Genomic DNA, 12,853 nt, shown 5'->3' with positions numbered 1-12,853 from the left:
AACTTGACACAGCCTCCTAAAAACTCTGTTTATGATGTGATGCCACCAAAGTTAGACATTCCAGGACTGCCCATGTGATGCATGTGTACATAGAAGCGTCATGCATCCTTTGAAAATCCCTTACAAAAGGGATTTCCTTTGAAAATCCTTTGAAAATCCCTTTCTTGGACAGACTGATGAATTAAATTACAAAATGAATTGCTGTGGACTGAAGGCCAATGACAGGCTTGTTCAGTGTGGCAGATCTCTGCCTTCCCTAAGAAGGAGAAAGTGGGGGCCGGGTGAACGGTTCACAAAAGACTTTAATTAACACAGACACAACATAATAAGTGCTTTTCAGCACAATAACTCCAGCATACACACACACACACACACATACACACACACACACACACAGCTCCATGTGAAGCTCACACTGTTGACCTTCTGGCCCAACATAGAATTCACATGTCTGCAAGCTGTGTGCAACTCTCTCTCTCCTGAACTGGCATCTCCAGCTCCTCTTTATCCCTCTCTAGGCTGATTGGGATAATTCAGCACCAGGCATCCATCCCCACAGCCCAGCCACACCCTCCATCTCATCACATACCCCCATCATCAGATTCAGGCTGGGGTGCTATCCGGCCTGACTTACCTTAATTAAACACAGACACAACAAAAGTGCTTTTCAGCACAATAAATCCGGCACACACACATACAGCTCCGCCTGACGCCCACACTGTTGACCTTCCCAGCCCAATGCAGAAAGCACATGTCTATGAGCTGTGTGCAAAACTGGCATATCCGGCTCCTTTTTATTCCTCTCCCGGCTGATTGGGATATTTCAGTGCCAGGCATCCATCCTCATAGAAATATACAGTACATATTGCCTTCTGAAGCTACTTTTTGTATTGCCTAATCAATACTTTACTTGTCCTACACAAAAATGTTATGAATCTTAATTATCTGAAGAATTTGATTTATGCAGACTTTTATATTTGTATAATTATTTAAATATAATTATGTATTATTATTTAATCAATTTAATTATTTTTATTTGGTGGACTTTCTCTGCAATTACTTAATAATCATGAGATGTATTTAATTCAGTTAAAAATTGTAATTGATTGACAGCTCATATTTTAACCAATTGTTCATTATTAACATTTTTAGTGTACTGTATGTACAAAGGTATTTAGCAGAAAAATAGCAGAATTTCGAAGATTTTCTTTTCCATACAATGAAATTGAAAGATGAGCATGGCTGTCAAGCTAGATTTTCAGTGAATAATCTTACATTTCAGTCTGTTCCTCACATATAACTATCATATGGCTTTGGAAATATTTATATAATCCTTGAAATATTGTGTGTAATTTATGTGGAATCATTTTATGGGGCTTTTTTTTCCTCCCTTTTTGTAGCTTGAAAACTCAGGTCCCCATCAACTTTTGTTGCATGGAAATAAAACAGCTCTGACATTCTGCTTGACTTCACCTTTAATGTTCCATGGAAGAAAGAAAGCCATTAGGTAAAAAAGACAAGAATGACAAGCGGGTGAGTAATGATGTTTGAATTTAAAGTTTTGACAACCAGAAAGTGTCTAAATAATTTTTTAAAAACCTAGTAAAAAAAAAAAATCAGCATCTATGTCAGCACCTTCAGAGTAAAATTGTACTTCTATGGAGTAAAAATTACTTAAATGAACTAAACTAAACTAATTAATTAATCAGCATGACAATTGTCTAGACCAGGCGTACTCAATTAAAGTTCCAAGAGGTATCTATATTTCTTTCCCAGCAAAGGTCTGCATAATAAATTGTAGCTAACATGGTGTCAGTAGTTATATGGCTAGGAAATTATGTATCTTTTTTTAAATAGTTCTTATAATAATGCCATGTTGGCAGATTATATTTGTAAAAAAATACAAAAAATAAAAAATATATATATATTCCTAAACAGTCAAAATAGTCTCTTCAAAACTGGACAGGGATGAGGACATTGGGGGCCCAGAGACAGCCAAAGTAGTGGGGACTGAGAGATCTTTCTATCAAAAGATGAAACTATTTTTCATCAGTCGAGAGCACTTGGATATGAATATTAAAAGATAAGATCAACAGTTTGTTTTGAATCTGAATGACAGCAGTACAGATTTTGTGTTTAAATATTTATATATATGTATGGGACACAGGAGGCCTTTTGACAGATAAAAAGCAATGTATGGGGTCTGAATGGACTTTTATATTTTCCTTAAAGTGAAAATCTATTAACAACAAAAAACTATTTATATAACAATAGAAAATAAACAAAAATGTGTTTGTTTATTATGAAAGTCTGTAACATCCTGATTAATAAAGCTACATTTAGATGAAAAAAATGCGCTTTATTCTTGCTCCAGAGAGAAATATTCCTCTCTAGTACAGTATACAGTATACTACATATGCTTATACAATCACTTTGCCAGGTGTCAGATAACTAGTACAAAGATTTAGAGCTCGGTCCAGATTTAAATGTCCTTAGGTTGAGTACCCCTGGTCTAGATCATAATCATCATTACAAAATTAATAACCATTTTAAATAACCATAAATAACCAATATAAATAACCAAAACCAAGTAACCACTAAAATATTTGTTCCTTTTAGATTAAACATCAAAGTCACTCCTTACATCTAAATGCAGCTGATCCGTCCAGGAGCCGATGATTCTGTACTCTGCTGACCTGTTGGTTATCTGATACTGATAGATGTCATAACGTCCAGGGGCATCTCCATTCTCATTAAACACAACAGGGGTCTTGGCACTTCCTGTTCAAAGAAATGAAACAGAATAATGATTGACATTACTCTAATATTTCTCTATTGTGCCAATATTGAATCAGATGCATTTGGATACAGAATCTCCCACGACCGAGATGAATCGGTAATACATTACTGGAGACATAAAAACATTAGGGTTTTTGCGTAAACAAAATAAGCATAATGTTTTACAGTCAATGTTAAACTAAAACTGAAGTCTGTGTCATTGTCTAAAAATAACTCACTTAACCACTAACAAGGCATGAGTGTATCTTCAGTACACACTGGTCTCTCCCGCATGGGTTTGCTTTTGACACTTGTTCAGATGACAGTGAATGAGCATTTTTGGGCGATGCAAAGAGATATCGTATCTCTTCCACACTTGGCTCACCGCTTGCGTGTGAAGTCTCCATTCTCCATACAGTAAATCCGCTCCTGTGTTTATTATGCCCGTAATGAACAAGCATTCATTGGGAGACACAGTCAGTTTCTATGCTAGGATGCACAGTCTATTCAAGCGTGTACCTCCTAAAAATGTATATATTACATTTTTAGCCACAGGAAAAGGGGAAAACATTTGGGAAGTTTTGAGAAGTGAAAAAAATGGATACTGCATTGGTGGGTTAATTTTTTGTAACGTGTCAAATTTCCCAGCCCTATTTTTAATTTGACATGATGTCATTAAAACATGGCACTCATGATGCGAGACAGGAAAATTTTTACAGTACAGTATGTACTTAAACCAACATGTGAAATGGATCGCCGTGGACTGTAGGCCAGTAATAGGTTCAATGATACTGAAATAAAACAAATAATATATTGACTTCTTAAGTCACCTTTTGATGTCTTTTCAATGCTTTACTCGTCTCCCAAAACAATACATCTTTGAATTATCTTCATTTAGGGGCTTTTCTCAGCAAATATTGATATTCAAATATTTGCAATTATATTTGCAATTGACATCCCTAGTTATTATTCTAAATAATTCTATCATTATGAAACCCTGATGAGTTTTCTCAGGCCTACAGCAGTTGTCTCAGATGAACAATATTAGTAGCATACAGACCGGCTTGTGAATGGGGAGAGATTGTATCAAATGAGCTTCTCTCAAGATGGGAGTCATGCACTATTAAAACACCAACATACAGTCAGCAGTGGAGCAGGCCTGGAAGACTCCACAGGAAATACAGCATGCTGCTATGACATACCTCAAGCCACAAAATAATCTGAATACTCATTGAGAGTCTCACACACTGCACACACATGATCCTTTAAGATGTAGCATTACCACATGCCAGACAGCAATGCCAAATGAGCCAATTAATTGGCAAGGTTAGGGCTCACAAATAACATAAAATGACTAATAAAAACTAGTCGGCAACATCACGTTTTCCCTAAATAGGTCTACTGAATTTTCTAGAAAAGGCTTGTTTAGTTAATAAACAATTCTACCAAATATATATAATAATAATAAAAAACAAAAATCAATTAAATTAAAAAATAACAGTAAAAGTTTAACAAAATCACAACATTGTAATCTTTTCATAAAAAAATATATAATTCTGTTCTAAAAAAAAATCAGTTTATCTGATAAAATCTGCTCCTATAGTATATTGACATTGATCAACTACAGCAGTTCTGTCATGCCAATCAGCATGTGGCTTCTGTCTGCTGTGAATGTGAATCAACATACATCTTGTGAATCCTGTAAATAAATGTATGCTAACTCCCAGTACACACAGTATTTTCCTCTTAAATGTCTCTTCTATGCAGTGTAAAAACCCAATTTGTTATATTTCACCACAATATAATTGATTCATACCTTCGCGAGGGGGCCCCTGGGGCTGAGTTGGTGTCTCGAATGGCAAATCAGATCACTCACTGTCCCTCAAAAAATTGTCTGTACTTGGGATGTCCACTGGTCTGTACTGGTACTTCGTTACCGAGTCTATCCAAACTACTGCATACTTGCAGGATAAATGCAGTCTAATACACCTGCCGCTGTTTAGTATGTTGCAATATTAATCAAACAACAATAGCAAGACAACATGAAAACCATTCACTGCTCTTGGCTGGATAAATTTAGTAGCTTTAAAAAAGCATTCATTTCTAATTTCTAAACTTTACTTGAATCTGAAACAATTTTTACAATTATAAAGTAAATTTAAAACTAATCTTCAACCGAATAATAGAATAAAATTAAGCATTGTGAATTATATAATCGAAATAAAAACAAAGGAAAACTATTGATTTAAAGTTGTTGATTATAAGTATACAATCAATATATTTAAAGTATAGTGGAAAATATTCAGATATATACGTCGAATCATACACAGTGCATCATGGGAGTGGGCTGCTGCCATTCTCTGATTGGTGGCTCTTTGTTGCTGAATTACTACCCATGGGTAGAGTAATTCTTCAACAGGAATTCCACAATTCTTGGGTTGACCCCGCAAACACGTGTGGACGTGTGGGCTTTGCTATATGCAATACATCATTTAAAGTCATTTATACCAACTGATCTCAGTTCAGGAGACTGTGTGAAAGATTAAACTTTTGACATACGGAGTCATGTGACAAAAAACATGGTGCTGATCACAGCAGAGTTTGTCTTTGGGAGAAACGGCAAAGAAACTACATCTGGTAAGAAACCTAATTACGTTTTTTTTTTACATTGAAACCAGTTTGAGTCAAAAGATTAGTCTCTTATTTCATCTGATATGCCATTTTTTTATTTGAGCAATTTATCATAAAACGTCACGCTGCTAAACACAATACACACTAATGTGTACTTTAGCACAATTTTTCCTTAGAAATCCTATATTCACTGTGCATTATCACATTGACAAAATTTAACTTTCAGAGGCTTCCCAGCGAGCAAAAAGTCGTCTAGACCACGTCTAAAAGACGTAATTGTTAGACATCCAGAAGACGTCCTCACAGGAGCCAGAATGAAAGTTTTTTATACGTCTTTTCTGGACATTTTTAGACGTCAATTAAAGATGTGCTACAGACGTAATTGTTAGATATCTAAAGGCAGCCAGAATAAAAGTTGTATTAGACGCGTTTTCTGTAGTAGAAATGTCAAAGAAGACTGTTAAAGACCCATACTGACATGGAAATCCCATCTGTGCATATTTGCCAGGATCCAACTTTACGTTTTTACTTTAAAACAGTGGCAGTGAGTTAGTTCTCACTGAGAAAAACCCAGTTACTCATTGTTAATGGTTGTCGTGTCATGAAACTGCAGACAAGCAGACCATAGACCTAAATTAGATTTTAAAGAATATTGATAATATTGAATATTCAATTGAATAAAAGTGTAGTGTATATACTAGTCTTGCATTTTTATATCTTATCAATATAATTGTAATAAACTGCTTAACATTTTCCTGTAAAACAAACTGATCACTCCAAGAAATAAATTATTTAAATCTGAAAATATATTTTTATTACAAATTTTACCCAAACTTAAAACCAGTAAAGTATAAATTAACACAATACAACTTAAAACCTGAACAGTCAAGTATAAATTAACACAATACAACTTAAAACCTGAACAGTCAAGTATAAATTAACACAATAATATAATAAAACTTAAAAGCCATAACAGTAACGTTATAAATAAAAGTGCTATAAAATTTGGTTAAAACAGTAAACAATTAACAAAATGTGGCTGCTATAAGGTCCACAATATATTCATTTACAGCCACCACCCCCGACTCTCCCGGGGGCATGTTTCAGATGAAAAGATGCAGCAGACTTTATTTGGGACTCTGCTGCAGCTGGGTCCCATTTCATGACAGCAGCTACAATCAAAGCAAAAAAATCCACATGTAAAATAAATATACAAACGCCACTGTTGTGGTCTAGCTTGCAGCAGAGATACATAGTATACATAGATGAAAATTTGAGTACTCGAATCAATTAAATTAAATAGCCTAGTTATCAAATCACAAATCAAGTCAAATTACATCAAGCCTGATATTAAGCATTCCACACACACATACATATATACACACTTTTTTTTAAAATGACCATAATATGAAGCTCACCTTTTATTGCTGAAAACAATTTCTTGTCTTCAATTCTAATTTTATCTTTTTTGCCCTTCCCCTTCATATTGAATAGGGTCATCAGCTGATTGGTGAAGAGCCTAATCCAATCCAAGACAAAAAATAATATGCAACACGATTCCAAAACAATACAATACGGCACAATACTATAAGGTACAATACGATACAATACAATACGGCAGTAAGAAAACTGTACAAAGAAAACAAAACAACATAAGTACATTTTTATATTTCCCACTTACATATCACTTGAAAGAAATTAGAGAAAATAACACTCACGTAACAATCAGCTCCTACAGAACATCACATTCACGAGGGCTGAAATGCTCAACATACTGTTGTACACTGTGTAAATAATCACATTAAATACAAATCACATGAAAAGCACAATGATCATTTGAAAAAAAGTGCATAACATTTCTTAATGTCAAATGAACCTACACCGCATGGTGTGACGTCATATCATCGCGGACATTACACACGACATAACTTCTCAAATATGATAATATATCCATATTTACACAACAAAGTATAAATTCACAAATGGTATTTATCAAGATTATTACCACATAACATTATATTTACCCGTTCCCAGAGAGTGCGCGTCTCTCTCACACTACTCGTTGCATGTCTATCAAAACAATGACCGAGGTGAGAATGCATGCGCATAATCTCGTACGCAACACACATAGCGCCACCTGTTGACAACTCCAGGGATATACAGGTAACCGCTGCCTTTCCTGTCTACATAATTCACTCAACATATCAAATCACAATTAAATAACAGTTTTAAACATACAAGGAGAAAAACAAACTTTAAGGGGTATTTACCACCCGGTTACATATGGTTGTAATGTTATGACAATGACGATGGTTGTTATATTTTTTGTTGTACTTGCAAACTTGTTGTAGTTTTCTTCTACAAGCATTTAACAATAATAAATAAATGACGTTTCGATTGTGGCCTTAACATATTTTCTGTCATTTATTGACTAAATCTGGATGTTAACGGATGTTTAGATTGTGGCCAAATTGGACATCTTTATTCACGTCATTCATCGACTAATTCTGGATGTCAACGGACGTACAGATTATAGCCAGTATGAACGTCTGTTCTGAACTAGTTCTGGCTGTCAGTGGACGTTTAGATTGTGGCCAGATTGGACATCTTTATTCATGTCATTCATCAACTAATTCTGGATGTCAATGGACGTTTAGATTATAGTCAATATGAACGTCTGTTCTCAACGAGTTCTGGCTGTCAGTGGACGTTTAGATTATGGCCTGATGGGACATAATTTCTCAGTGTCATTAATCGACTAATTCTGGCTGTCAATGGACGTTCAGATCATGGCCTGGACGGACGGACGAGATATCAACCTGTTTTGTATGTCCACAGACGTCACTTGCTCAGTGGGTTTATATATAGTTAGGACGAAAATAAGGTGCATTTGAACTGTTCTGAGACCAGGTCAGACAGACAGCACACTGGAGGTTAAGTCATTCACTAAATAGGGGGCAAGGGAGTATCCTTGTATTCTCTATGCAGACAAGTGCATTCACTACTAACATCTGGTCAAAAGTTCAGTTTCAGGCTGCAGATGATGTTTGGACCATTCAACATGTTTGACAGACATGATGGGACAATGATAATCAGTACATAGATTCAGAATATATAATGTCTGATTTTATTTTAACATGGTTGACAGTGATTGGATGGCATGTTTATTAGGTGCTACTAGTTACAAATCAAAAAGGGAAATAGAAAGTGCACACAGCAGTCATGCTCGGGTTTCAGGACGTTAAACACAATATTGTCCTCTAGAACCTGACTGTTGTGCTCTATTGTCATTTTACAATGGCTCGTCTAATCAGAATTAAGAGTCAGAACTACCTGTTTTATAATATTTGTTCCCCTTCTGTCGCTCTCTCCACGTTGTGTCAGAGAAGCGACACTAGGGGTCTCTCTTGAGCGCCGATATTCACCTCTGAACTATGAAAAAAGGCCAATGAGAGTTGGCAACCAGTATTTGCATGTCCCTACTCGACATACGGGTATTTAAGCGGCGCAAATACGGGAGTTCATTCAGAAAATTTCTTTGGAGCCGATGGTCGTGGCTGCAACTGCTGCATATTACACACAGAGTTCCTGTCATCCCTCTGCTGCATAACTGTTGGATTCCACGGCACACAACAGCTGCTTTCTCCTGTTTGCACGGCTGTGCATTCCTGCCCCTAGGCATCGACAGTGTAGATTTAAAAACTCTCACGAGTTTTTCCCTAAAAGAGTGATTTTATTTAAAAGAGTAATTTCCTCTAAAAGAGCAAAACACAGCGGCGTTGAACGCCCTTTTAAGAACGTCGTCTTTATAAAGATGCCCTTCCGCCCCTGTGTTGTTTCTGGATGCGTAGAGTGCTCTCCGCTTCCGACAGCCACAGGCGCTGTCTAGTGTGTCTGGGTAGCGATCACACCGAGGCTGCGTTTATGGATGGTTCATGTTCTCACTGCGAGAACATGACCATGACAACGTTAGTGTCGCGGCTTGCTTACAACCGTGAGCAAGCCACTCCAGCCGCCCCGTATTGCTCCTTCTTCCCACGGGATTGAGGACGATGCGGCTGGCGATGGAGGCGATTTGGTGATGGCTGCGGGTGCAGCTCGCCGGTACGCCCTCGGACCACCTGCGCTCCAGCATGCTCGTTGATTCCCGCCTGTGCTCGAGGCGGCGGCGACCGCATCACAGCCAGTCAGCCGACCCTCTTGCGATGGAAGCCGATGAGCTCGCCGCGACATCGGAGGGCGCTGCATCTGATGCAGAGGACTCCCCTGGGCTGCCGCTCGGGCTTGCACGCCCAGGCTGAGGCTGACGCACAGATGTCCGACATGCTTTCCGGCAGCCAACAGCGTGGGCTTGGATTGGAACCCTCCATCCTCCCCACAGCCATCACGGCTGGATGACTGGTTCCTGGGGTCTCGCGCCGCCACAGCCTCGCCCCGGTTCCGCTTTTCCCGAAGTGCATGACGAGCTGACATCTTCGCGGAGAGCACCCTCTCCACTCGCCACACCGCCACAGGCTCGTCCCACCGCCACCCTCGACGGGCGGAGCCGCCACGGTATGCGGCGATTCCCCAGGTGGATAGGGCAGTTGCGATCAATCTATGCCCCGGTACCCCTACCACCTGGCGAGGTCGCCTGCACTCCCTTCCCGACCTGTAGAGCAACCTCCTCGCTGACAGCTGAAGGCCTACAGCGCCACCGACGCCGCCGCTCGCCTCTGCATGCCATGGCTCTCCTGCTGGTCCACCAAGCCAAGGCACTTCACAACATGCACGGGGTGGCCCTGATCCCGACACGCTGCAGGAACTGCGCTCAGCGACCGACCTCGCCCTGAGAGCGACTGAAGGTCAACGCCAGCGCTCGGGCAGGCGATGGCCACGCTTAGTGGTCCAGGAACGCCAACTGTGGCTGAACATGGTCGAGATGCGTGAAGCCGACAAGACTCGCTTCCTCAACGCCCCTGTCTCCCAGTTCGCCTCTTCGGCGACACCGCCGAGGACTTTGCCCAGCAGTTCTCCACGGTAAAGAAGCAGACAGAGGCCATCTCTCACATCATGCCTCGCCGCAAGCCTGCCGCCACGGCCCATGCCCCGCCTGCTCGCCGAGGGCATCCTCCCGCTGCCAGAAGACAAGCTCCTGCTCCGCCTCAACCCGGGCCCAGCTCTCAGCCCCAGCGCCGAGCAAACCGCTGGAAGCGACGCTCCCTGTCTCACAGACCCCTCGAGGACCCGGAAGGCTCCCAGGCGCTCCTGAGACATCGCACCCAGAGTCCAAGAAGTTAGCTCCGGAGGTGGTAAGACCGCTCCGCCCCCGGTGGAGGGCCGGGAGGAGAATCCTTTGTTTTTTCATTTGCCGCACCCCTTAACGGGGCTGCGGTACCCAAATTCTCAATAAAAGAACTATTTCCTTTGTCTCTGGGGCATATGGCTCGCAAATGCCGCTCTCACGGCACTCTGCTTTCAGGCCTCAACAGTCCCGCTCCATGGACGCAGTGTCCCCGCCTTCAGCCCCACGACTGTTCCCCGGCCGGCCGGTTCAGACGAGTCCAGAGGACGCCAGCATCAGACCTCCTCCTCAGTCACTGAACCCGCCCCTGCCGGTGCGCTGAGCAAGGTAAGTGCTTTGAGTTTATTCTCAGCACCAGAGCCTCGGACGCCAAGTTGCCTCCCGACACCACGCTACCTGTTCCGCGACCGCTGCGAAGCCTCGCCGGTACGCCCAAGAAATCCGTCCCTTTGGTGCCCCTAGCACGGAGTTTAGAGGCGTGGCTTTCACTGCCCAACCCGCCACGCTGGCTGCACCGACCATTCGACTCGGTTACGCAATTCAGTTTGCCAGGTCTCCGCCCCTTCGTGGGCGTACATTTTTCCGCAGTACACGGCCAACATGCCCATTCCCTGCGTGGAAGAAATCGCCTCCCTTCTATTAAAGGACGCGATAGAGCCTGTCCCTCCAACCTAAACGAAGAAGGGTTTCTACAGCCCTTACTTTGTTGTACCCAAGAAAGGCGGCGGCTTACGACCGATCTTGGACCTGCGAAGTTTTCAATCGGACCTTGTCCAAACTCCCGCTCAAAATGCTCACCCAGAAACGAATTCTATCTGGCGTCCGGCATCTAGATTGGTTCACAGCGGTAGACCTGAAGGACGCTGCACTTCCACGCCTCAATTTGCCCTCGACATCGACCCTTCTTACGGTTCGCGCTCGACGGTCAGGCGTATCAGTACAAAGTCCTCCCCTTCGCCTGTCTCTGTCCCCTCGGCCTTCACGAAAGTCGCAGAGGCAGCTCTTGCCCGGCCCGAGTAGCCGGCATACGCATACTCAATTACCTCGATGACTGGCTCATACTGGCTCACTCGAGAGTTACTATGCGCACACAGAGACCAGGTGCTCAGCCGCTTGGGGCTTCAGGTCAACTGGGAAAAGAGCAAGCTCTCCCGGTCCAGAGCATCTCTTTCTCGGTCTGGAGTTAGACTCAGTCTCAATGACAGCACGCCTCTCCAACGAGCGTGCTCAGTCAGTGCTGAAATGCCTCGCTTCTTCAAGCCAGGCGCCGTGGTCCCGCTAAAACGCTTCCAACAGCTCCTGGGGCATATGGCATCCTCCGCGGCCGCGCCGCTGGGGTTGATGCATATGAGACCACTTCAGCACTGGCTCCGGACTCGAGTCCCGAGACGAGCATGGCGCCGCGGCACGGACAACGTAAAAGTTACCTCTGCCTGCCGCCAGACCTTCAAACCCTGGACAGACCTTTGCTTTCTAAGGGCTGGAGTACCCTTGCAGCAGGTGTCCCGACGCGTTCTGGTCACGACCGATGCCTCCAAATTGGGTTGGGGCGCCGTGTACAACGGGCGCACAGCCGCAGGCCGGAGGAACTGAGGCCCGCTGCGCTGGCACATCAACTGCCTAGAGTTGCTGGCTGTTTTTCTGGCCCTGCAGAAGTTTCTTCCGTTAATTCGGCACAAACACGTCTTAGTCAGGACAGACAGCACCACGGTCGTAGCCTACATAAACCGCCAAGGCGGAGTACGCTCCCTCCACATGTCACAGCTCGCCCATCGTCTCCTCCTATGGAGTCAGCAGCGACTGGAGTCACTGCGCGCCACTCACATCCCCGGCAACCTCAATGTGATGGCGGACGCGCTGTCACAAAGCTTGCCAGGCGGAGAGTGGAGACTCCACCCCCAGTCGTTCCAGCTGATCTGGAACGACTGTTTGCCTCCCAAGAAACCTCCCACTGCCTGCTCTGGTATGCCCGGACAGAGGCTCCCCTCGGGGCAGATGCGCTGGCACACAGCTGGCCCACGGGGCTGCGCAAGTACGCATTTCCCCCAGTGAGCCTTCTTGCACAGGTGCTATGCAAGGTCAGGGAGGACGAGGAGCAAGTCACTCTGGTAGCCCCCTACTGGCCTACCCGGACTTGGTTTTCGGACCTCACACTCCTCA

The 12,853-nt window shown here is 42.9% G+C and overlaps 1 protein-coding gene and 1 long non-coding RNA gene across 4 annotated transcripts in view; both read right to left on the bottom strand.

Annotated features, from left to right (window-relative positions):
• Positions 1 to 12,853, bottom strand: part of LOC127638105 (metabotropic glutamate receptor 8-like) — a 229,068-nt gene that overhangs the window by 18,757 nt on the left and 197,458 nt on the right. For both annotated transcript variants that reach the window (XM_052119455.1, XM_052119456.1), the window contains one exon: positions 2,645 to 2,781. In XM_052119455.1, coding sequence (XP_051975415.1) covers positions 2,645 to 2,781 — 137 coding nt within the window. The remainder of the gene's footprint in view (positions 1 to 2,644; positions 2,782 to 12,853) is intronic.
• Positions 5,919 to 7,489, bottom strand: LOC127638124 (uncharacterized). 2 transcript variants are annotated; one of them, XR_007969841.1, is made up of 5 exons: positions 7,434 to 7,489; positions 7,128 to 7,193; positions 6,828 to 6,928; positions 6,328 to 6,581; positions 5,919 to 6,286 (listed from the first exon to the last, which is right to left on the bottom strand). It is a non-coding gene; the product is annotated as an uncharacterized LOC127638124 (long non-coding RNA). The 2 variants fall into 2 exon arrangements; XR_007969840.1 differs by having other exon boundaries at positions 5,919 to 6,581.

The sequence above is a fragment of the Xyrauchen texanus genome, chromosome 46 (assembly GCF_025860055.1).
Source record: "Xyrauchen texanus isolate HMW12.3.18 chromosome 46, RBS_HiC_50CHRs, whole genome shotgun sequence".
NCBI classification, from domain to species: domain Eukaryota; kingdom Metazoa; phylum Chordata; class Actinopteri; order Cypriniformes; family Catostomidae; genus Xyrauchen; species Xyrauchen texanus.
This window is presented reverse-complemented; position numbering and strand designations above follow the sequence as displayed.